Source organism: Bos javanicus, chromosome 1 (assembly GCF_032452875.1).
Source record: "Bos javanicus breed banteng chromosome 1, ARS-OSU_banteng_1.0, whole genome shotgun sequence".
NCBI classification, from domain to species: Eukaryota; Metazoa; Chordata; class Mammalia; order Artiodactyla; family Bovidae; genus Bos; species Bos javanicus.
Genome location: NC_083868.1, coordinates 136,729,199 through 136,755,773, shown reverse-complemented (window position 1 = coordinate 136,755,773; position 26,575 = coordinate 136,729,199). Strand labels below are relative to the sequence as shown.

Here is a 26,575-nt window from a genome sequence, read left to right as displayed (position 1 = left end):
CATAGTAATGGTGGATTAGAAGAAGGAAAACCTGTTGACCTAGTTCTTAGCTGTGTGGATAATTTTGAAGCTCGAATGACAATAAATACAGTGAGTATCTTTTGTGTTATACTCATGGGTTTACCTCGGAGAAGGCAGTGGCACCCCACTCCAGTACTCTTGCCTAGAAAATCCCATGGATGGAGGAGCCTGATGGGCTGCAGTCCATGGGGTCGCTAAGAGTCGGACATGACTGAGCGACTTCTTTCACTTTTCACTTTCATGCATTGGAGAAGGAAATGGCAACCCACTCCAGTATTCTTGCCTGGAGAATCCCAGGGATGGGGGAGCCTGTTGGGCTGCCGTCTATGGGGTCGCACAGAGTCGGACATGACTGAAGCTACTTAGCATAGCATAGCATAGCATGGGTTTACCTATTGAAATGTTGTTGCTGAACCAGGAAAAGACGCCAGGATTCTTGGTCTTGGCCGGGATTCTTGGTCTTGGCTGGGATTCTTGGCCTCTGGAGGAGAAGAATTCAATCCGGGGCCAGAGATGAGGCTTGATCGCTCAGAGCTTTTGTGTAATAAAGTTTTATTAAAGTATAAAGGAGATAGAGAAAGCTTCTGACATAGACATCAGAAGGGGGCAGAAAGAATACCCCCCTGCTAGCCTTTAGCTGGATGTTATATAGCTACTAGCTGTTTGCTAATTAAAAAAAGGAAATGTCTCAAAACTCAGAGAATGGCACCAGGCCTCTCACCCACAAGATGCATTTTGAGATAATCTTGGCACCAGGTGAGTCATCCCAGGCCATAAAACTATTGACATGAAGAAGGCATATTCCCATACAAAAGCATAGTTTCATTAAGAGAACAATGTATGAGTATAACATACTGTTTGTCAAGTCAGTTCTGAGCCTTTAGGCAAACGGACTTGAAGACAGAGTCGGGGGTAAATGCATAGTACATTAACATAGCTTAAGACAAACATTTCCATAAGAAAAATGCATTGGTTAGCTCAAGGTTTGAGAATAGTTAATTTCAGGTGAAACCAGGTGTCATTATGGCAACACAGTATTTTAAGAGAAACCTCTTTTTAAATTTGTATAGAGAAGGGAAAAAAAATATATCACTAGTTTGTTTCCTCCTGCCTCATAAGAGAGAGAAAGAATGTCTGACACTTGCAGCCTACCTCCTCTGTTTGGAGGCCCCTGGCCTTCCTGCCTGTTACCTCTCACTAATTTCCTGTTTATTCTGTCAGTATATATTCCACATTCTGAAAGTAGTTCTGCATTTAAGCCCTTTGATAATGTGTTTTATTTATTCTTAATGTGATCTCATCCTGTTTTTGAAATTTATTCTAAGGGGACCTGTCTAGCCTTGCTGGTAAGGCATATGTTTCAGTATCCTACTCTGTCTTAGGCCAGTAGAGGAAACTATTAAACAGCAGATAATTCTGATGTATAATTTTTAAAATAAATGAATATCTTAGAATACTGCCTTATTCTTGGTCAGCATTGGTTTTAAGTTTTGTTACTTATAAGTAAATGTATAAATATGTAAAGATAGCTTACAAACATGATTTTTCAAAAATAAAACTGAATTCTTCTTCTTTTGAATTATTGTGTTTTCAACTTTGCAAATAACATTTTGCAGTTTCTTGTTGCTGAAATTATTTTAGAAAAGTGAAGTTTTATATTAATTAATAAGAAATCCAGTATGCTTTGGTTCAGTTTAATTAGGTATTTATTGACTGCTTACCTGAATGCTATTGGTTACTTTTCTAAGCAGAGTCTCAGTTGCTAAGGAATTTCATTATTTACAGTTTTCTTGTTTCTTAAAATGTATTTTTACAAACTCTTTGTAATTCATTTTGTTAAACTCCAGTTTTTCACGAAAAAACTTACGGTAAATTACTTTTTTTTTTTAATGTTCTTATTTTTCGCTTATTTCTTTTAAGGCTTGTAATGAGCTTGGACAAACATGGATGGAGTCTGGGGTCAGTGAAAATGCAGTTTCAGGGCATATACAGCTCATAATCCCTGGAGAATCTGCTTGTTTTGCGGTACGCATGATTCATTTTGAGTTATTATTTTTCATTGTTAAGTACTAGAGTTCCTAGGGGAAAATATTTATAGTTCAAAGGAAAACCAAACTTTGAATGTGGTGGAATACTATTTGGAACATTGAATACTTCTTTCCTTGTCTTTTGAAATACACATTTTTTAATTCTTTTCCATGTAGTGTGCTCCGCCACTTGTAGTTGCTGCAAATATTGATGAGAAGACTCTGAAACGAGAAGGTGTTTGTGCAGCCAGTCTTCCTACTACTATGGGAGTGGTTGCTGGGATCTTGGTACAAAATGTGTTAAAGTGAGTGAAGAATAATTTTTCTGTTTACTTTTGACAAACATTTCAAAATTGGAGTTACCAGCTAAGTATCTAATTTTTTAAATTTAACTTTACAGATATTTTAAAATTTTATACATGTGTAATATATGTATACTTTATATATGGTAGTGGTTTAATTTATATATTTTTAATTTAATTTATATATGGTGGTAGTGGTCTAGTCACTAAGTCGTGTCCAACTCTTGCTACCCATGGACTGTAGCCCACCGGGCTCCTCTGTCCATGGGATTTCTCAGGCAAGAATACTGAAGCAGGTTGCCATTTCCTTCTCCAGGGGATCTTCCCAACCTAGGGATTGAATCTGGGTCCCCTGCATTGCAGGCAGTCAGTCTCCTGCGTTGCAGGTAGATTCTTTACCGAGTGAACCACCAGGGTAGCCCTTCATTTATAAATAAATAAATCTAATATATTTAATTTAAATATGTATTAATTTACACACATGAGCACACACATAATTGTGTTACTTTCTCCATTTGGAATAGCTCTTGTTAAATGCTACAGTAGTACTGATATATTTATTTATGAAGCCTTAACCAAATGATTTACATCTGCAGGTTTGGCCGAAGGGTGAAGACCTAGGCACAGACATACTCGCTTGATTTGATGCTTATTCAGTTCAGTTCAGTCGCTCAGTTGTGTCCAGCTCTTTGCAGTCCCATGGTCTACAGCACACCAGGCTACCCTGTCCATCACTAACTCCCAGAGTTTACTCAAACTCATGTCCATCGCGTCGGTGATGCCATCCAACCATCTTATTCTCTGTCATCCCCTTCTCTTCCCACCTTCAGTCTTTCCCAGCATCAGGGTTTTTCCTCTTGAGTTGGTTCTGTGCATCAGGTGGCCAAAGTATTGGAGTTTCAGCTTCAACATCAGTCCTTCCAATGAATATTCAGGATTGATTTCCTTTGGGATTGACTGGTTTGATCTCCTTGCAGTCCAAGGGACTCTCAAGAGTCTTCTCCAACATCACAGTTCAAAAGCATCAATTCTTTGACTCTCAGCTTTCTTTATAGTCCAACTCTCACATCCATAAATGACTACTGGAAAGACCATAGGTTTGACTAAATGGATCTTTGTTGGTAAAGTAACGTCTCTGCTTTTTAATATGCTGTCTAGGTTGGTCCTAGCTTTTCTTCCAAGGAGCAAGCGTCTTTTAATTTCATGGCTGTAGTCACCATCTGCAGTGATTTTGGAGCCCCCTAAAATAAAGTCTGTCACTGTTTCCATTGTTTGTTTCCCCATCTGTTTGCCATGAAGTGATGGGACCAGATGCCATAATTGTAGTTTTCTGAATGTTGAGTTTTAAGCCAACTTTTTCACTCTCCTCTTTCACTTTCATCAAGAGGCTCTTTAATTCTTCTTCACTTTCTGCCATTGATGCTTATTATTTATTAATAAAAATAATATGTGATTAAACTTTAACTAGGGTAATATCTCTGCTATACATAAATAGATACCCCAGCAACCACACATCTAAACTATAGCTAATAAGGACAAGGTTTTCTTTATTCTTTTTTTTTAAGGACAAATGTTTCTTTGCGGCTAAAATTAATGTCAGTTTTTGAACCAACTCATACTTTATGAAAAGCAGAACTACTTTAGTTGTTCCTTAATTCAGGCCATTTTTTTACCTCACTTTACACTGTTAATAAGCTTAATTATGTTTTTCAGCATCCAATATAATAAGAAAAAATTGCTACATGATACAGAGAGGCACTCTAATCTTAGTATCACCTACCAGCAAAGAAATACCAGCACACATAAGAACTCTCAAGGCAACTCTCTGTGACTATTTCATATAAGACAAATAGTCTGTCGGACTTCAATAGGTCCTATCTAAACACAATATTTTATTGTATGTTATGAAGAAGGGGGAAAATAGTCATTTCTATAAAGTATCTCTCTGTACATCTGTAGGTCTAGATGTATCATATCTGTTGATGGACATTTAGGCTACTTACAGATTATGGTTTTTTTTTTTTTTTGCTGTTACTAACAATGCTGCAAAAAACAATTTGCCTTCTGTCTTTGTAAACTAGATTTTTATAGTGTGAATTTTTAGAAGTATAATTTCTAAGTTTATGCAATACTTATTTTGACAGATACTACTAAATTTCTCCTTCAAAAGGATTGTACGTTTCCATGACAGTTTTGGTTTGTCCAGATCTTTCATAACATTAGGTGTTATCAAACTTTTATTTTTGAAGTTTACAGCAAAGTCATATATATTCTTTTTCAGCTTTTTTTCCTTCATAAGTTATTACAAGATATTGAGTGTAGTTCCCTGTTCTGTATATTGGGTCCTTGTTTTCCTATTTTATATATTTAGTGTGTATATGTTAATCCCATACTCCTAATTTATCCTCCTCCCTTTCTGCCGACCTACCATCCTCTTTGGTAACCATAAATTTGTTTTCTATGTGTATCTGTTCTGTTTTGTAAATGTTTATTTGTATCAAGTTTTTTAGATTCCACATATAAGTGGTACCAGATGATATTGGTCTTTGGTTTACTTCACTTAGTATGATAATCTCTAGGTCCATCTATGTTACTGCAAATGGCATTATTTCATTCTTGTTTTAATGACTGAGTAATATTTCATTTTATATATATACACCACACATTCATCCATTTTTCTGTCAGTGGACTTTCACGTTGCTTCCATGTCTTGGCTGTTGTGAATAGTGCTGCTGTGAACATTGGGATGCATGTATCTTTTCAAATGAGTTTTCTGTGGATATATGCCAAGGAGTGGGATTCTTGTATCATATGAAAACTCTATTCTTAATTTTTTAAAGAACTTCCATACTGTTCTCCTAGTGGCTACACCAATATACATCCCAACCAACAGTGTAAGAGGGTTCCTTTTTCTCCAAATCCTCTCCAGCATTTATTATTTGTAGACCTTTTGATGAAGCCCATTCTGACCAGTGTAAGGTGATACCTCATTGTAGTTTGGATTTGCATTTTTCTAATGATTAACTATATTGAGCATCTTTTTATGTGCTTTTTGGCCATCTGTATGTCTTTTTTGGAAAAAAGTCTGTTTAGGTCTTCTGCCCATTTTTTGATTGGATTGTTTTTTGATATTAAGCTATATGAGTTTGTATATTTTGGAAATTAACCTCTTATTGGTCATAGTTTGTGGATATTTTCTCCCAGTTCATAGTTTGTCTCTGTTTTGTTTATGGTTTCCATCGCTGTGCAGAAGTTTAATTTTCTTTTCATTTCCATTACTGTAGGAGACAGATCCAAGAAAATATTGCTACAATTTATGTCAATGAGTGTTCTGCTTATGTTTCCCTCTAGGAAACATTTAGGTTTTAGATTTAGATCATTACTCCATTTTGATTTTATTTTTGTATATGATGTTAGTCATCAAACTCTTTGTCAATTTGACATGTGAAAAAAGGGTATCTCATTTTAATTTCCAATTGTGCAAAGGCTTGAGCATTTATATTTTTCTGTGAATTGTCTTATGTCCTCTGCTCAGTTTTAGAAAAAATTTATTTGTATTTTTAATTGAAGGATAATTGCTTTATAGAATTTTGTTGTTTTCTGTCAAATCGCAACATGAATCAGCCATAGGTATACATATATCGCCTCCCTTTTGACCCTCCCTCCCATCTCCCTCCCCATCCCACCCATCTAGGTTGATACAGAGCCCCTGTTTGAATTTCCTGAGCCATACAGCAAATTCCCATTGGCTATCTATTTTACATCTAGTAATGTAAGTTTCCATGTTACTCTGTCCATACATCTCACCCTCTCCTCCCCTCTCCCGATGTCCATAAGTCTATTATCTATGTCTGTTTCTCCACTGCTGCCCTGCAAATAAATTCTTCAGTACTGTTTTTCTAGATTCCATATATATGCATTAGTACACAATATTAATTTTTCTCTTTGTGATTTACTTCATGCTGTATATAGACTCTAGGTTCATCCACCTCATTAGAACTGACTCAAATGCATTCCTTTTTATGGCTGAGTAATATTCCATTGCATATATGTACCACAGCTTCTTTATCCATTCATCTGTTGATGGACATCTAGGTTGCTTCCATGTTCTAGCTATTGTAAATAGCACTGCAGTGAACAGTGGGATACATGTGTCTTTTCAGTTTGGATTTCTTCAGGATATATGCCTAGCAGTGGGATTGCTGGGCATATGGTGGTCTTATTCCTAGTTTTTTAAGGAATCTCCATATCGTGTTCCGTAGTGGCTATATCAATTTACCTTCTTACCAACAATGCAGGAACATTCCCTTTTCTCCACACCCTCTCCAGCATTTATTGTTTGTAGACTTTCTGATGATGACCATTCTGACTGATGTGAGGTGATAGCTCATTGTAGTTTTTTGTTTTTTTTTTTTAATTTTATTTAATTTTTAAACTTTACATAATTGTATTAGTTTTGCCAAATATCAAAATGAATCCACCACAGGTATATATGTGTTCCCCATCCTAGCATTTCTTTAACAATAAGTGATGTTGAGCATCTTTTCACATGTTTGTTAGCTGTCTGTATGTCTTCTTTGGAGAAATGTCTGTTTAGGCCTTTTCCCACTTTTTGATTGGGCTGTTTGTGTTTTTGGTTCTGAGTTGTATGAGCTGCTTGTATATTTTGGAAATTAATACTTTGTCTGTTGTTTCATTTGCTATTTTCTCCCATTCTGAGGGTTGTCTTTTCACCTTGCTTATAGTTTCCTTTGCTGTGCAAAAGCTTTTAAGTTTAATCAGGTCTCACTTGTTTACTTTTGATTTTATTTCCATTACTCTAGAAGGTGGCTCATAGAGGATCTTGCTTTGATTTATGTCATTGAATGTTGTGGCTATGCTTTCCTCTAGAGTTTTATTTTCTGGTCTTATATTTAGGTCTTTAATCAATTTTGAGTTTATCTTTGTATATGGTGTTAGGAAGTGTTCTAATTTCATTTTTTTTACATGTAGCTGTCCAGTTTTCCCAGCACCATTTGTTGAAGAGGCTGTCTTTGCCCCATTGTATGTTCTTGCCTCCTTTCTCAAAAATAACGTACCCATAGGTACATGGGTTTATTTCTGGGCTTTCTATCTTGTTCCAGTGGTCTACATTTCTGTTTTTGTGCTAGTACCATACTGTTTTGATGACTGTAGCTTTGTAGTATAATCTGAGGTCAGGAAGGTTGATTCCTCCAGGTCCATTCTTCTTTCTCTAGAATCTTTTGGCTTTTCAGGGTCTTTTGTGTTTCCATATGAATTGTGAAATTTTTTGTTCTAGTTCTGTGAAAAATTTTATTGGTAAATTCATATGGACGACATTAAATTGTAGATTGCATTTGGTAGTATAGTCATTTTCACAATATTGATTCTTCCTACCCAGGAACATGGAAAACTCTCCGTCTATTTATGTCATCTTTGATTTCTTTCATCAGCGTCTTATAATTTTAGGTGTATATTTCTTTTGTTTCCTTAAGTAAGTTTATTCCTAAATATTTTATTCTTTTTGTTGCAGTGATGAATGGGATTGATTCCTCAATTTGTTTTCCTGATTTTTCATTGTTAGTATATAGAGATGCAAGTGATTTCTGTGTATTGATTTTGTATCCTGCGACTTTACTAGGTAGACGCTTTACTGTCTGAGCTACCAGGGAAGCCCCAAATTCACTGATTAGCTCTAGTAATTTTCTGAAACTGTCTTTAGGGTTTTCCATGTATAGTAGCATGTCATCTGCAAACAGTGAGAGCTTTGCTTCTTCTTTTCTGATCTGGATTCCTTTTATTTCTTTTTCTTCTCTGATTGCTGTAGCTAGAAATTCCAAAACGATGTTGACTAATAGTGGCGAAAGTGGACACCCTTGTCTTGTTCCTGATCTTAGAGGGAATGCTTTCAGTTTTTCACTATTAAGAATAATGTTTGCTGTAGGCTTATCATATATGGCTTTTACTATGTTGAGGTGGGTACCTTCTGTGCTCATTGTTTGAAGAGTTTTAATCATAAATGGGTGCTGAATTTTGTCAAAGGCATTTTCTGCATCTAAGATTATCATATGGTTTTTATCTTTCAATTGGTTTATATGGTGTATCACATTGATTGATTTGCATACATTGAAGAATCCTTGCAACTCTGGAATAAACCCAACTTGATCATGGTGTATGAGCTTTTAAATGTGTTGCTGAATTCTGTTTGCTAAAATTTTGTTGAGTATTTTTGCATCTATGTTCATCAGTGATATTGGCCTGTAGTTTTCTTTTTCTGTGTTGTTTTGTCTACTTTTGGTATCAGGGTGATGGTAGCCTGTGGAATGGATTTGGAAGGGTTCCTTCCTCTGCAATTTTCTGAAAGAGTTTTAGAAGGATATTCATTATTTCTTCTCTGAATGTTTGATAGCATTCTCCTGTGAAACCATCTGCTCCTGGGCTTTTGTTTTTTGGGGGATACTTGTTCACAGCTTCAATTTCAGTGCTTGTAATTTGATTTTTCATAATTTCTATTTTCTTTTTGGATCAGTCTCAGACGATTGAACTTTTCTAAGAATCTGTCCATTTCTTCCAGGTTATCCATTTTATTGCCATGTTTTAGTTCATAATAGTCTCTTATGATCCTTGGTACTTCTGCATTGTCTGTTGTAACCTCTCCTTTTTCATTTCTAATTTTGTTGATTTGATTCTTCTCTCTCTTTTGTTCTTGATGAGTCTGGCTAAATGTTTGTCAACTATGTTTATCTTCTGAAAGAACCATCTTTTAGTTTTATTAATCTTTACTGTTGTTTCTTTCATTTCTTTTACATGTATTTCTGCTCTGATCTTTTTGATTTCTTTCCTTCCGCTAATTTTGGGGGGTGGGGTTTGCTCTTTTTCCAGTTCTTTCAGGTATAAAGTTAGGTTGTCTACTTGATGTTTTTCTTGTTTCTTAAGGTAGGATTGTATTGCTGTAAACTTCCCTCTTAGCCCTGCTTTTGCTGCTTCCCATAGGTTTTGAGTTGTGTTTTCATTGTCATTGGTTTCTAGAAATTTTTTTATTTCCCTTTTGGTTTCTTCAGTAACCTGTTGATTATTTAGAAATGTATTGTTTAATCTCCATATGATTGTGTTTTTTTACAGTTTTTTCTTGTAATTGATATCTAGTCTGATAGCATTGTGGTCAGAAAACATGCTTGATATGGTTTCAATTTTTCTTCAATTTACTGAGGTTTGATTCGTGAGCCAAGATGTGGTCTGTTGTGGAGAATGTTCCATGTGTAGTTGAGAAGAAGGTGTATTCTTCTGCATTTGGGTGGAATGCTCTGAAGATATCAGTGAGATTCATCTATCTAATGTATCATTTAAGGCTTGTGTTTCCTTATTAATTTTCTGTTTTGATGATCTGTCCATTGATGTGAGTGGGGTGTTGACCTCTCCTACTATTATTGTGTTACTGCCAATTTCTCCTTTTATGTCTGTTAGTGTCTGTCTTATGTACTGAGGTGCTCCTATGTTGGGTGCATAGATATGTACAGTTATGTCTCCCTCTTGGATTGATCCCTTGGTCATTATGTAGTGTCCTTCCTTATCTCTTGTAGTATTCTTTACTTTAATGTCTATTTTATCTGATACGAGGATTGCTACTCCAGCTTTCTTTTGCTTTCTATTTGCATGGAATATATTTTTCCTTCCTCTCAGTTTCAGTCTATATGTGTCTTTAAGTCAGAAGTGGATTTCTTGTAGACAGCATATATATGGGTCTTTGTATCCATTTGGCCAATTTGTGTCTTTCAGTTGGAGCATTTAATCCATTTATGCTTAAAGTAATTATTGATATATATGTTTCTGTTGCTATTTTCTTAATTCTTTGGGGTTTGATTTTGTAGATCTTTTTTTCCTCTTGTATTTCTTGACTATATAAGTCCCTTTAACACTTGTTGTAAAGCTGATTTGGTGGTACCGAATTCTCTTAACTTTTGCTTGTCTGAATAGCTTTTGATTTCTCCATCAGTTTTGAATGAGATCCTTGTCGGGTAGTGTAAACTTGGTTGTAGATTTTTCCCTTTCAGTACTTTAAATATAATCCAGCCATTCCCTTCTGGCCTGCAGAGTTTCTGATGAAAGATCAGCTGTGAAAAATATGGGGTATCCCTTGTATGTAACTTACTGCTTTTCCTTTGTTGCTTTTAATATTCTTTGTATTTAATCTTTGTTACTTTGATTAGTGTGTGTCTTGGCATGTTTCTCCTTGGGTTTATCTTGTATGGAACTCTTTCCCACTCTTGGGCTTAATTGACTATTTCGTTTTCCATGTTGGGGAATTTTCAACTATAACCTCTTCAAAAATTTTCTCATACCATTTCTTTTTCTCTTCTTCTTCTGGGACCCCTATAATTCAGTGTTGGTGTGTTTGATATTGTCCCCGAGGTCTCTGAGAATTTCCTCAGTTTTTTGCATTCTTTTTACTTTATTCTGCTCTTCAGAAGTTATTTCCACCATTTTATCTTCCAGCTCACTGATTCATTCTTCTTCTTTAGATATTCTGCTGTTGATTCCTTCTAGAATATTTTTAATCTCATTAATTGTGTTGTTTGTATGTTTACTCTTTAATTCTTCTAGGTCTTTGTTAATTGATTCTTGCATTTTCTCCATTCTGTTTTCAAGGGTTTTGATCATCTTTACTATCATTATTCTGAATTATTTTTCAGGTAGTTTGCCTATTTCCTCTTCATTTATTTGGACTTCTGTGTTTCTAGCTTATTCCCTCATTTGTGCAGTATTTCTCTACCTTTACATTATTATTTATTTTTAATTTATTGTGTTTGAGGTCTCCTTTCCCCAGGCTTTAAGGTTGAATTCTTCCTTCTTTTTGGTTTCTGCCCTCTTCAGGTTGGTCCAGTGGTTTGTGTAAGCTTTGAATATGGTGAGATTTGTGCTAAGTTTTTTTTTGTGTTTCTTCTGATGAGCAAGGTTGAGTAGGTGGTAATCCTGTCTGCTGACGATTGGGTTTGTATTTTTGTTTTGGTTGTTTGAATGAGGTGTCCTGCACAGGGTGCTACTGGTGGTTGGGTGATACCTGGTCTTGTATTCAAGTGGTTTCCTTTGTGTGTGTTCTCACTATTTGATACTCCCTATGGTTAGTTCTCTGGTAGTCTAGGGTTGGAGTTAGTGCTCCCACTCCAAAGGCTCAGGGCTTGATCTCTGTTCAGAAATGAAGATTCCACAAGTGGTTTGTTATGGCATTATGTGTTAGATTAAAACAAATACCCCAATATGAGAAACCAAAGGTGAACCCCAGACAAATGGCAGTTACAAAATCAGGCAAATAATAATTAAAATAATGGAATATACACATATGCATATACATCCATTAGCAAAATCAAAACAGTCCAACAAAAATAAAATACAATAGATTGACACAGTGAACAGAGCAATCCAAAAGTTATATCTACCAGTTAAGAACAAAACAAACTATAGCACAAACTGGAAAACAAAACTAAAGTAAGGTGCCAAATGAGGAATAAAGCAATGAAAACAAAACTAACAAATATGTTGTGAGGAAAGGAAAGAAAGAAAAGAAAAAAAGAATAGATATGAAAAGTTAAATATAGCTTTAGAAAGATTTACATACATTGAAGATTAACTGCAAGAGTAAAGGAACAGTAGGAAAAGCAAAAAAAGGAGTAAATGTAGAAAAAAATAATAGGTTTTTAAAAGTTAAAAATTAAAATTAGAAAAAAAGGTAGAGGAAAGGAAGAAAAAAAGGAAAACTCTGTAGAACTGCAAAAGCCCAACATAGAGGCAGAGGTTTATAACAATAAAAAGTGTGATTGGAAAAAAAAAAAAAACAACTTAAAAGCTTAATTAGATTTCATAGTGCCATTAAAATCATAACTACAACAGAGGTGGGAAAAAATAAAAGAAAAATCCAAAAGAAACTACAGAAGTCAAAACATAAGAAGAATAAATGTTTTTCTTGAATCACTTCTGTCAGGGTCCAGTCACAGTCCCCCTTACCCACCTAGGGTACCTTCCAACACTGTGCTGGTCTCTGGACCTGCTGTTGGGGCAGCTCAGATTCTAATCTGGTCTTACTTCTGTGTGTTCTTGCCTCCATTTTCCACAGCTATCAGAACTAGTGTGTTTTCTTTTGTGGGAGCTCTCAATGTCCTTTTACATATTCCGTAGACACAAAGTCTGCCTATTTGATCATGTGGATTTAATCTGCAGCTTGTACAGCTGGTGGGAAGTTTTGGGTCTTCTTGCTTAGCCATATTGCCCCTGGGTTTCATTTGTGATTTATTTCCACCTCTGCATGTGGTTTGTCCACAGGGGTTTGCTCCTTAGGCTGCCCTGGAGGACTTGGGTTTGCCCCTGTGAGGGCCAGGTGTGGAGGTGGTGCAGCTGCTTGGGTCGCAGGGTTTCTGGCAGCACCAGGTACTCAGAGGAGTCGGCGACTAGGGCAGCAGGAAATATAGTGCTTCTAAAGAAGGGTATGGAAACCAGTAATGGCCAATACATTCTAGTGTTCTTGCCTGGGGAATGCCCCCCGACAGAAGCCTGGCAGGCCACGGTGCACAAGGTCACAATGAGTTGAACACGATGGAAACGACCCCACGTGCATAGATGGGAAGACTTTTTTTTTGCTTGTGGCAGCTCTCCCTCAGTGAAGGTTGAGCATGAAGGTGGCACAGCTACTTGGGTCTCTGGGACCCTGGTGGCACCAAGTCTGCAGGGACACGGACTACCTCAGCCACAGGAGTTATGGCCCTATCAGAGTCTTTTTTCGAGCCTCTGGTAGTTGGCGATCAGAAGCCTTTTTGGCTAGTCTTTCTCCATAGCTCCACCTGTTCAGGCCCTTAGAGGGCTCCCTTTTGGGGTATTTCTTTGTTGATCAGCATGTCAAGGACATAGAAGGACCCCCTGGCTGGGGTCCTACTCTGTAGATTGGTGTGTCCGGCACTTAAACAGGCACCCTGGGTGGAGTCCTACTCTGTTCCATGCATCAGTCACTTAAAGGAGTGCCCTGGGTGTGGTCCTAGTCTGTAGTTCAGTGCGTCAGGTGCTTGATGGGCCAGTCTGTTGTCAGCTGCTGATGTTGGCATGTGTGGAGAGAGAGGCTATTGTGATGGCTACACCCCCTAGTTTGACTTAGCAGTATCAACTTGCTTCCATGGCTGCCTGGCTTTCCTCCACAGTCATTTCCTACCACAATCTCATCCCTCACATCCCCTCGGTCCATCTGTCTGCAGTGAACAACAGCTCTCACCTGGGGATTGCTCCACAATCCCTAAGCTCCAGCTCCCAGCTGCTGCACCTTCTAGGGCACCTGCTTCCCTGTCCGGGGTACATATGGCTGCGGCAAGGACTTCTGATTCTCATTGTATTTAGGTTGCCACATATCAGCTGTTTCACTCTCAGCCTTAAATATTTCTCCTCTGACTCAGACAATTGCCCTAATGTGGAGATCGTACCCCTGCTTCAGTTTCCCCACCCACGGAGGGCAGGTCCAGGCCTAGTACCACTCCTGTTTTTCCCCCTAGTTCCTTCACCCTACCAAGTTTTGCATGGTTCTATATGTTCTTTTCCGCTGGTCTGGTACTCCTGTCCGCTCTCAGCTGGTGTTGTGCACGCACTTGTGTGTCTCAAGATACATTCCTGATGTATCCGTGGAGGGAGAAGTACTCCATGTCCACCTTCTGCTCTGCCGCCTTGTTCTCTCTGTTCAGTTTTGTCTTTTTTTGTTGTATGTTGAGACTATGCATTTTTCGATTTCTTTTCCTTTTGTTGTTTATGTTTGTAAATGATTTTTCCTCTACTGACAAGCTTCTAAAAGGAATTAGGGACTCCCTCAGTGGTCCAGTGGTTAAGAATACCCTTGCCAGTGCAGGGGACACAGGTTCAATTCCTGCTCTGGGAAGCCGAGAGGCAACTGAGCCCATGTGCTGTAACTACTTAGCCTGCACTCTATACTCCACATGCCTCAACTACTGGGCTTACGTGCCCCAACTACTCAAGTCTGAGTGCTCTAGGGCCCATGTACTGCAACAAGAGAAGCCACTGCAATAAGAAGACTGCACGCTGAACTGGAGAAAAGCCGGTGTGCAGCAATGAAGACCCAGGGTAGCCAAAAATAAATAAATACATAAAAACTTAAAAAATAAATAAATAAAAGGAATCAGATTCAAATGTAAGGGAGCAAGGGTGCTTTGTGGCATATTGGAAATGCACTATATAGCTGGTCCTTAATTTCCTTGGGTTCTGCATCTGCAGAATCAACCAGTTGTAGATCTAAAAAAAATCCATAAAGTTCCAAACAGCAAAATGTGAATTGCCACAGGCTGTTAACTATTTATATAGTATTTGCATTATATTTAGGACTATTTAAATGGCAACACACTCCAGTATTCTTGCCTGGAAAATCCCGTGGATGGAGGAACCTGGGAGGCTACAGTCCATGGGGTCACAGTCGGACATGACTGTGCGACTTCACTTTCACTTTCTTTTTACATAGCATTTATATTAGGTATTGTAAGTAATCTAAGTGAAAGTGCTCAGGGCTTAGTTGCTCAGTCATGTCAGCCTCTTTGTGACTGTGTGGACTGTAGCCTGCTTCTGTCCATGGATTTCTCCAGGCAAGAGTACTGAAGTGGGTAGCCATTCCCTTCTCCAGAAAATCTTCCTGACCAAGGAGTCAAACTCTGGTGTCCTGCATTGCAAGCAGATTCTTTACTGTCTGAGCCACCAGGATGATTTAAAGTATATGGGAGGATGTGCACAGGTTATCTGCAAATATTATGCAGGACTTAATTTTGGTACCCTGGGGTGGGGGTGTTAGGGAATCAATTCCCCATAGGTATGGAGGGCCAACTATATTTTGATCTGGTAGTGATTATTACATGAGTGAATACTTGTGTAAAATTGTATTGAGATTTAATACAAATTTAAGATAGCAAACTTTGCAGTGTCATATATAAAAACTTTTAAAACTGAGATTTAGAACCATATCTCAAAGATGTCTTTAAGATATCTTTGATATCTCACATTTTAACTTCTCTGAAATTAATATGCTTCTTAATGTTATTGACATGTCATAGTTTAATTGGCAGCATTTTATCTTGATTACAGGTTCAAAAAATAATAGTGCATTCTGTTGTTTAATTCAAGATAATCTACTATAAGCCAGGCCCTATAAACAAGATAAAAAAATTGTTTTCTGGGTTCTTGTTTCAAAAGTCATTACCTTGAAAATAATTTTTTTTAAAGGGTCAGTTTTTTCTAATATTTTTATGGTTTTGTTTCTTTATTTAAGTCTGCTTTGTTTTTATAGGTTTCTGTTAAATTTTGGTACTGTTAGTTTTTACCTTGGATACAATGCAATGCAGGATTTTTTCCCTACTATGTCCATGAAGCCAAATCCTCAGTGTGATGACAGAAACTGTAGGAAGCAGCAGAAGGAATATAAGGTATATGTCAATGTGTCACAATGCATGAGAGATCATATTGCATAGGACAAAAACTTGAAAAAGAAGTAATTATTTAGACTTGGAATACAAGGTAAATGGATTCTGGATTTTTAAAGTTCTAATTTATTCACCATGCTTTAAAAATGAAAATTTTGTTCAAAGTCCTTTCTTGTTTTTTGTAAGATAAAAAGCTTGTCTGAATTCTGTTTTTAAATTTTAATTTTTTAAGCTAAAATATTGTTGACACACATATTATGCTAGTTTCAGGTGTACCACGTAATGATCTTACATTTGCATACATTATCAAATGATCACTGTGAGAAGTCTAGTTATCATCTCTTCCTATGAAAAGTTATTAAAATATTATTGACTATATTCCCTATGCTGTAAATTGTATTTCTGTGACTTATTATGTAATTATAGGTTTAGACCTTTTTGTTCACGTCACTTATTTTGCACCCCCACGTCTCTTATGGCAACATTATTTGTTCTCTGTATCTGTGAGTCTGTTTTCCTTTTGTTTTGTTTCTAGGTCCTTTATTTAAGTGAGATTATATGGTATTTATCTTTGGTTGTCTGACTTATTTCATTGAACATAATGCCTTGTAGTTCTATCCATGCCTTGTAGTTGCAGATAGTAAATTTTTTTATGTCTGAGTCATATTCCATTGTACATATGTACCACACCTTTATCCAGTTATCTATTGATAGACATTTAGGTGACTTCCATGTTTTAGCTGTTATAAATAATGCTGCAATGAACATTGGATTATATATCTTTTGAGTGTTTTTGTTTTCATTTAAAAAAAAAAAAACCCAGAAGTGAAATTGCTAGATCACATGGTAGTTGTGTTTTTAATTTTTTGAGACACCTCCATACTGTTTTCCAATGATTGCACCAGTTTACAATTCTGCTAACAGTGCACAAGGTTTGCCTTTTTTCCACGTCCTTGCTAACACTTGTTATTTGTTGTCTTCTTGATGGTAGCCATTCTGACAAGTGTTATCTCATTGTGGTTTTCATTCACATTTCCCTGATGATTAGTGATACATGTCTGCTGGATCTCTCTATGTATTCCGTAAGGTCTCTGTATGTAGACCTTAGAAAAAGTGTGTCTGAATTCTTGATTCTGATCAAGTCTGAATGATGCTTCAGAGAACTGAGAATGAGTAAAAACACCGAAACTGTTTGATTTCTACAGAAAAAGGTAGCAGCACTGCCCAAACAGGAGGTAATTCAAGAAGAAGGAGAAATAATACATGAAGACAATGAGTGGGGTAGGAATTGTTTTATAAATTGAAATGGCAGCAAAAAAACATTCTTTTATGGGAGGGAATCTAATTATAATTAAGATTATACAAGTTTTGAATGATTATTGCTCATTAAGCTCCTTGAAAGCGGTTTTAAGATTTAAGTTTAACTTTACAGGTATTGAGCTGGTATCTGAGATTTCAGAAGAGGAACTGAAAAAATCTTCAGGTCCAATCCCTGACTTACCTGAAGGAATTATAGTGGCATATACAGTTCCCCAAAAGGTACATCTAAAATCTGGTTTACCATAAGAAGATAAAAGAGAAAATGTCTATTTATACTCTTCCATCTTCAACCTATTTTATAATGCCAATGCAGTATTTCTTATTTTAGATATTTTACATTAAGATTTGTGAGAGAGGTATTCAGTGTTAATATGGAAATATGCACAGCACATTTTAAACTGTTTGAAAATATAGACATAGTTTTGTTCATTCATTGATGGATCGGTGAAATAGATTTTGATTAAGACTACCTTTTCTGTATATTGATATTTTTAGCCACAATACCATTTAAAAATACCAGTTCAGTAGAGATCTCAAGAACACTGAAATTACTGCCTTGTAAGTCAAAAGACTGGTGGAGAAAATAAAGGATTTTATCTCTCCTAAAAATTAGAAGGCATATTTATTAAAGAAGGTTTACTTCATAAATTTTTTGAACATAGTTATAGCTTACTGATCCTAAGCATTAAGAACTTTGATTATTTTTTCACCATGTTTTCCTCATTTATTGATAGCAAGAAGATTCTGTACCTGAAGTAACAGTAGAAGATTCTGGTGAAAGCTTGGAAGACCTTATGGCCAAGATGAAGAACATATAAATAATGGACTGGCCTATATTTTATTTCCTGTGTTTAAACCTATTCCCTTGCAATTAAAAAAATCATTTAAAAACAGAAAACTTAAGGGAACATCAATTGATGTGTAATCTTCACTGAATTGTTATTAACTTTTTGGAAATACTGTTGACTGTTGCTTGTTGCTCCCCTCCTTCAACTAAATCAGAAACTCTCTTAAAACTCATATTTCATTATAGTAAGAAAACTTAAAGGATTATTGTAGGTTAGCCATTGAACTGTTTTGACCTTTTGTCGGGGGCAGTGAGAAGAAAGGACCAATTTGCTGGTATATTCCTTTTCTTTTCAGTAATCCTTTGTAGTCTGTTGCCTGCAGCCATGGACAATAGAATAGTGTGTGATCACATAGAGGGAAAGAACAAGAGGTACAGCATGTTGATTATTTAAGCCAGTGGGCACATACTCATTGTGTTTGGAATTGCTCTCTACAAGAAAACTGCCCACTACTACTAACTTGAGCAACAGTGAATTTCAAGTTGTAAACCTATAAAATAAAAACATCCTCTCGAATGTTTCCTGATGAAATATAAGCTGAAATGTAGGCACTGGAAAAGTGTGTAAACTTGTGATATATATAATCTAAGCAAGACAGAGGCAAATAAAAAGAAGCTTCCTTCATGGATAGACAGGTAAAGATATTTTCAGGATGTACAAATTGTATTTGTGCACTGAAAGTGAAAGTGAAGTCGCTCAGTCGTGTCCTACTCTTTGCGACCCCATGGACACCAGGCTCCTCTGTCCATGGGATTTTCTAGGCAAGAGTACTGGAGTGGGTTGCCATTTCCTTCTCCAGAGAATCTTCCTGACCCAGGGATCGAACCCAGGTCTCCCGCATTGTAGACAGACACTTGACCGTCTGAGCCACCAGGGAAGTCAGCATATCATCTGTCTGAGTCAGTGTGCTTTACTGAGGAGCAAAAGATAAATTTAGGCTTAAGATCACCTAAATTATACCCATCATATGGGCTACCTTCTAATACTTTATTTTATTCAAATTTAATTCCCCGGGTAATTAGTTACTGGCAAAGGCTTGTCCTGGGTAGCAGATAATAAATGAAGCCTAAATTACCTCTGCAATGACTGACATGTATTTCTTCACAGGGAAGAGTATCATTTTCCCTGATCATTGTCATTTGATAAACTGCTTTTCTCTGGAGTTTGCATACAAATAATGAAGGCTTAGAGAGCCTTGGTTAAAGTAAATTCCTAATGGTTTAGAGACTAATAAACATGCACTGGTAACCATTATCCGTAGGCTGTTCCTGTGCTTGTCTCCTATTTTGATGATTTTTTTGCTTTGAAGAGAGAATGTCTAAATTCTAGGGGAAAATGTAATTAAAAAGTTACAAGTACCTTTCCTACTTATGAAATAAGATTCTACAAATTAATTTCAGAAAGCTCCAAATATCAAATATGTTTAATATATTAGTTTTGAGATTTTAGGGTACTGTGATTCTTATGTTTACAGTAATGTCAGGATATATGGGGATAGCTTTCTGGTCTTGAAACGTATTTATGTTGCCTTGCTAGGTCATTGCAGTTATTTAAAAGTTCAGTATATTCATCTGTAAAATAACTTTTCTAGTTCATAGAGATGCTTTGAATTTCAGAAAAGAAATGCAGTCTTTCTAAATAACATTCCTTTGGTACACTAATTTGGTATAGGCTATACTTACAAGTTTAAGTTTATATAGTTTGATAAATAGTTAGAACCTACCATCTTTTTAAAAAGTTGATTTACAATGTTGTGTTTATGTTCAGGTGCGCAGCAAAGTGAATCAGTTATATATATTAGAACCTACTATCATCTAAAGATTTTTTTTTCTGTTCTTAATTTGTACCCTGCTGTTATCTTATATTTTATAAAATCTTATCTAATTTTTTTCTTATATCTTCCATTAAAGTTATTATTTTAACAGAAAAAATCTGGTAACAAGTATCTTTTGTAATCTAGAGTGCTCTCTTGACAAGTCTGTATGTCATGAAAATTTGTATATGTAGACAGCTGACCATGAGAAATTAATCATCATTGGATTTTATGTTACTAAATAAACCCATAGTGTTTGACCAGATTTATAACACTATTGCTTCAAGTATAAAAGATGGAAACACACTCCAAAATTGCCTTAGCACAAATGCTCTAAATTAGAGTAAAACAAACAATATGTTTAACTTTAATCCCTTTTTAATTTAACGGGAGGTTAATTTATGGTACTATTTAAATGTTTTATGTAGTAAAAAAAAGTAAGTATTATGAGTTCCTTTATGTAAAAATATTACTTCCTGAATACCCATAAACACACTGACCAACCCAAAAATGTAATAAATATTTAAGAATATTAATGAAGCTTTAAGTTCCCCCATCGCATGTTTTTTTAGTATTTCTCTTTTTGTAAAGTATTAATGAATGAAAATTAATTATAACTACCATAGTTTAGAGCCTTCCAATTCAGATTTATAATTATTTTAAACCTATGCTTTTCATGTTAAATGTGTATATTAAAGTGTACATAATATTCCTTTTGAGAACCTTTTTTGGCCGTGCAGCATGGCATGTGGGATCATAGTGCTGCCTGTAATGGAAGCGTGGAGTCCCAACCACTAGACCTTCAGGGAAGTACCTATTCTTTTTTAGGCATTCTACATGAAAACATTTGAGTTGGTAGTATAATTAGTAAGATCAAAATATAGTCTTAAAAACTATACTTAAACCTTTTGAAATAATCACCCCTCAAGTATAATTAATAACTTACCATAAAGTCACTTTGAATAATGTAAGTTTTCACTTTTTGTATATTTTTCAAGTCCAAACTTTGTAGGAACAAAGAAAAATGCATATTATCCTTTTGCTAGTTTTTCCTTTTTTTCAGGCTTCTTCTAGGATATTAATCTCAGCTTATTTTCTAAAGTTTACATTTAAATTTATTTAATTTTAAATTTAAATTTATTATTTATGATGTGTTAAATTACTTATACCACTAAATAATCAAATTTTAAACTCTAAAAAGTTAATTCTAAAATCAGTCAGTGTCTGATATATTTGTGAATTCAATTGCTTTGTGCCTTTCATAGCTGGCAAACCCAGAAATATGTGTTATGGTTGTAGTTTATCTTCTTTTTTCCCTGTTGTACTTCTGCCAGAAGGGAGAAGAATGATGTTCATTTTGTAAGATTCTACCTCATTTACTTTAAGTCACCACTGTAGTGCCTTAAAATTAGACCACTGTTCCCCAAATTTATATGCATATGAATCACCTGAGAATCTAGCTACATTGCAGACGCTGATTCAATAGGTCTGGGGAGAGCCTGTGTGAATTTTTACTAAGCTCCCAGGGTAATACTGATGATTCTGGTCTACAGACCACCTTGAGTAGCCAAGCCTTAGAGAACATTAACCAAAATCCTAAGGAGTCACTGAAGCTCAAGTTGAGCAAACTACTCAGTGAATTAGCAAACTACAATGCTAATTCTTTTTTTTTTTTGTAGTGTTCAACATTTTTCTTAATTATGTAAATATAATCCTTTTGTATAAACTGGAGTGGAAAAAAGAACTTGAAATTTCACCTTTATTTTAAAACAGTGAAATATGGTTATCACATCTCACCTTTACAATTAATACATGCTGGAATGTTACAAGTATTAAAAATGAAAATTTTATTATATATAAATACATAAATGGCATGAAACAGTACCCCAGATTGGCAATATTTATAAAATCTATAAAAATATTTAATTTTCAATATAAAACGGGAAAGTAATTTGAGTTAGAGATAAATGAAGAGGTAGATTTAGGCCATTTAAGGAAGAAGGTTGTGTCCATATTTTGGGAAAAGTTAAAAGAATGCCAAAGGGCTTGATTTGTTACTGCAATACTGACTTCAGATTGTGCAAGGACATTCTACACAGTAAAAACAATATACAATGTAGAAAGCACAGAAAACAGTGGGCTTAGCCGTATCTGCTCAAGGAAAAGGTAGAATAAAAGACATGTAGCAGACAGAGATTCCTAATACTAGTTCATTTTACGAAGACAATTCATATGTCCCATAAACATTATCCCTTTATTCCAAAACTTTTCTTTGAGGTAGACAACTGGGCCAGACTGCTACTGAATAGCAAGATGAGGAATGGTGAGGTAAAAGTAGATTTTGAGAGAGAAGAATCATGGAATTCTTGAACTCCTTGTCTTAACTGCTAATAAAGAGTTATAACTGCTCTTACAGAACAGAGACCAGTCTACTCTTCATGATCAACTCTTCATGTCATCTTAGGTTTCCAAGGTGTCTATATTGGGAGAAATATCAATAACCTCAGATATGCAGATGACACCACCCTTATGGCAGAAAGTGAAGAGGAACTCAAAAGCCTCTTGATGAAAGTGAATGTGGAGAGTGAAAAAGTTGGCTTAAAGCTCAACATTCAGAAAACGAAGATCATGGCATCCGGTCCCATCACTTCATGGGAAATAGATGGGGAAACAGTGGAATCAGTGTCAGATTTTATTTTTCTGGGCTCCAAAATCACTACAGATGGTGACTGCAGCCATGAAATTAAAAGACGCTTCCTCCTTGGAAGAAAAGTTATGACCAACCTAGATAGCATATTCAAAAGCAGAGACATTACTTTGCCAACAAAGGTTTGTCTAGTCAAGGCTATGGTTTTTCCTGTGGTCATGTGTGGATGTGAGAGTTGGACTGTGAAGAAGGCTGAGTGCCGAAGAATTGATGCTTTTGAACTGTGGTGTTGGAGAAGACTTTTGAGAGTCCCTTGGATTGCATGGAGATCCAACCAGTCCATTCTGAAGGAGATCAGCCCTGGGATTTCTTTGGAAGGAATGATGCTAAAGCTGAAACTCCAGTACTTTGGCCACCTCATGCGAAGACTTCACTCATTGGAAAAGACTCTGATGCTGGGAGGGATTGGGGGCAGGAGGAGAAGGGGACGACAGAGGATGAGATGGCTGGATGGCATCACTGACTCAATGGACATGAGTCTGAGTGAACTCCGGGGGTTGGTGATGGACAGGGAGGCCTGGCGTGCTGTGATTCATGGGGTCGCAAAGAGTCAGACACGACTGAGCAACTGATCTGATCTGATCTGATATTGGTTCCCACACAATAGGAAAGCTAATTCTTTCAAACAGCTAAAATTGAAATAGTCATGACTCAAACTTCAATGTAGTCCAATATCATACAAATAACCAGTTAAATCACACAGTGAAATTAAATTTTCTTAACAGTTTTTATAAATTTTAAAGTTCCAAATGTTTCTTAATTATTTTATCCTAAGGTGCATTTCCAGTGAGTGGTAGTTGCTGCTATCACCTTTGTCCTTGATGAAGGAAAAGATTAGGAGAATGGGTTGTTTTTAAGCTAAATGTATCTCCACTTGATGAGTGTTGGGAAGGAGCTTTTCCACCCAAAAGTGACGTTTCTGCTTCTTTTATTTCCATTGCCCTTTTGTATAGTTCAGCAGCTTTTTCAAAATCCCCTTCTTCATAGCTTTGGGAGAAAAAAAAGGTCTCAAAATGAAAATATTTATTTTGAGATAAATATTTAACAATTTTTTTAACAATTCTAAATGATCTTATAGGATACAGAAAAACAAGTTGTGCTCTTTTTTTCCAAGCTGAAGATTGAAAAACTGGAGGTTTTTATTATTAGTTTTTTATATAGAGAAAGTTATATTTGTTGAATGCTTTCAAAATTTTCTAAAATGCCAGCTATCACAGGATTTCCAAGATTATGTCAGCCAATTGCTAGTCATTTAACCATATGACAAAATATAAATAATTGAAAAAAAAAAAAATCCACCTGAAATCTACCCAGAAGTGCTCTCCACCTCACCTAGTGTAAAACCCTGCAGCCAGGTTTTCTGTGCACTGTGAAATGCTGAGTGGTCCCACAGTGATGTGCGAGAGGCAGCTTGACCCATTACTTGGAAAGACTCTGTGGATCATTTCTAGGTTTTGTGTTTTGCCTAAGAAATGATCTTCCTTTATATTTTAACTTCAGTTTGTAAGTTTTACTCTGCAAGAAAAGTCCATTTTCAGGCAGACCAATAAAACAGAATACCCAAATTCTCCTTTTTGTCTGCTGCCAAGTGTCTTACGGGGCACCATTAAGACTACATTGTAATGGGTACAGTGAAACTGCTAAAGGAAGTTAGCATCTTGAGGTAAATATAATGCAAAAGTCAACATGGTAAATCCACTTTGAGGATAGCAAGTTGCCGATTACCCCCAGAGCCAGTTAGCTGCAAATGTAATCCATCCTCTTATTTGTCATGATACTTCCTCTACAAAATATGTTGTGCCACCTTCAATTTCACTTCTGGATATTATTTCAATGTCTCTTGAACTAGATCAGCCAAAAATAAACCCTCTGTTCTACTAAAAAGCATATTAGCAATAAATATTTTGTGGGGTTCTATGATGAATCAAAGATGTCCTAAGAGGGATTTTGGCTATATGAGGAAAGTGAAAAATTCTTACCTAAGCACAGCTAAATTTTTTAGTGTTTCTCCAACTCGAGGATGCATCCGACCCAGGCTGTCCTCGTAAATCTTTAATGCTCGTTCATACAACGGCAAGGCCTCACTGTGTTTTTTCTTATTAAAAAAGAAACAATGCTCATTTGAACACACTGGGTTTCTGAAATTACTTTTAAGGTACTCTAGACTGAGCTGACCTACTTAGCTAAGCACTTTAAAAGAGTTAATATCCTCCTACAAGATGTAGATAAACTGATTAATTTAGGAGTAATCATAATTGGAGAAGTAGTATAATAAAATTCAGAAACTTAAGTTTTAGACCTGGCTTGGTAACAACTGACATTAATCCAATTACATAAGCACAAACTTCTTTGTGGTACCCCAGGGTACCATATCTCTTACTCATGACAAGCAAATGATATATCTTAGGAACAATATTAGATAAAGAGATGTAGGGAGTCTCCAGAAATAAATAAGTCTATGCAATGAACTAAACACAGTATTTCACACTAAGAAGAATGGACTGTCTTACAGTTGTAACTTTAATAACTTCTCAAGTATTAAAGGGAACATTAGTAGATAACCTTAATTGTCCTTTAATTATTTTTACTGTGTCATATCTAATACATGTTTACCTATATCTAATACATGTTTACCTATATTTCATATGTTAAAACTATTGATTTATAAAGCATTACATTATGGGAACTTACCATTTGGCTATAAAGAACAGCTAAATTCACCAAGGCAGTGGCTACACTTGGGTGCTTTGGGCCAAAGGATTTCTGCCGGATTTCAACAGCCAGCTCATACAAAGGTACAGCTTTGTCAAGTTTCCCCTAAAACACAAAAGTGAAATCTAACAAAAATATTAAAGCAATAAATACTTTATGATCAGAGCTTGTTCCATAAATACAGTTTTATGGTAAAATAATTCTGAGGAAAAAAGTTCAGAAATATTTCTTCCCAGTTTAATGGATAAGTTTATGGGTATCTGAAATCTAATATGTAAAGCTATATAGAATATAAGAACATTTTATCTGATAACTCAGAAAGTTCTTTAGGATCACCCATTATAACTTTCTGGTGATGTAAACACATGCCAGTTAAAGTATGTTTGCTGCTATATGTAATTTAGAGATAGCATCAAAGTTTTTATCTTAAAACTCATTTTCCACCAAATCCTTTCCAGATTTTTCTGATTATTTCTTTTTTACTTGAAATTTAGGTAGAAATAGCAGCAATGGATCCTTTATACTGAAACATCAACTTCAGTACTAGGAGGGTTAGCAACAGTCCCACAAAGTCTATACAACTCTGTAACCACACTAAATGAAAGCAGTTTTTTCTCCTGATTTTTGTTTGTCTTAAAGACAGCCATAAAAAATCCAAATATCACTTAGACTAGAACTGTATGGTAAAGAATGGTTACATTTAATTGCAAGCAAAGAAAAAGTGAAATGGTCATTTCATTAGCTATGGAGACTTCTTCAGTCCTTACAATTGGGTGATTTGATACATCTATGGTAGCCTAACACAGCAAACGTAATACTAGTTGAATTTTAAAACTTCTGAAATGTAAAAGAAGAATAAGTTCTAGTTAGAGTACTGACAAATGCATTTGTATTTAGAATGTATTTTTAAAAACTAAACTAGGACCTTAATTTAGTTAAGTCTGAAATAAATCATTGTGATTTAAAAGATCATAGAAAATAATATATCCATTGGAAGATAAATTATTTTGCTTACAGCAACTATGGCTTAACTGGTATATTATAAAACACATGTAGGCATGCTATGGATTACTTACCATTTTCTTGTATAAGATCGCAAGATGCTTTACTGTATAAGCCAAAGAAGGGTGATCAGGAGCTAATGCTCGTCTCCGAATGTCTAAGGCTCTTTCATAAAGTTCTTCTGCTTTGTCATACTGTTTCTTTTCATTGCATAGAGCCGCCAGATTATTCAACGACTGGGCACAGTCAGGGTGATCTGGTCCTAGAACTCTCTCCCTCATCTCCAAGGAACGCTTCAGAAACTGGTCAGCTATTCTATGAACAAAAGACCCAGATGGTTTAAACTATTCTCTAGAAGTCAGAACCCTAGTCCTAATT

General features: G+C 35.8%; 2 protein-coding genes across 4 annotated transcripts in view; one reads left to right on the top strand and one right to left on the bottom strand.

The window, feature by feature from the left end:
* Positions 1-20,041, top strand: part of UBA5 (ubiquitin like modifier activating enzyme 5) — a 31,757-nt gene extending 11,716 nt beyond the window's left edge. The window contains exons 6-12 of the mRNA XM_061421381.1: positions 6-90; positions 1,942-2,046; positions 2,226-2,353; positions 15,663-15,798; positions 17,001-17,076; positions 17,228-17,334; positions 17,850-20,041. Coding sequence (XP_061277365.1) covers positions 6-90; positions 1,942-2,046; positions 2,226-2,353; positions 15,663-15,798; positions 17,001-17,076; positions 17,228-17,334; positions 17,850-17,933 — 721 coding nt within the window. The 3' untranslated portion in view covers positions 17,934-20,041. The remainder of the gene's footprint in view (positions 1-5; positions 91-1,941; positions 2,047-2,225; positions 2,354-15,662; positions 15,799-17,000; positions 17,077-17,227; positions 17,335-17,849) is intronic.
* A 1,476-nt stretch (positions 20,042-21,517) lies between these two features.
* The window catches only part of NPHP3 (nephrocystin 3), a 57,177-nt gene continuing 52,119 nt past the window's right edge, over positions 21,518-26,575 (bottom strand). For 2 of the 3 annotated variants that reach the window (XM_061421311.1, XM_061421319.1), the window contains 4 exons: positions 26,272-26,512; positions 25,175-25,300; positions 24,463-24,578; positions 21,518-23,470 (listed from right to left, as the gene is read on the bottom strand). In XM_061421311.1, coding sequence (XP_061277295.1) covers positions 23,290-23,470; positions 24,463-24,578; positions 25,175-25,300; positions 26,272-26,512 — 664 coding nt within the window. In that variant the 3' untranslated portion in view covers positions 21,518-23,289. Of the gene's footprint in view, positions 23,471-24,462; positions 24,579-25,174; positions 25,321-26,271; positions 26,513-26,575 lie in introns of those variants that run through there. The other variant, XM_061421326.1, reaches the window with a different exon arrangement.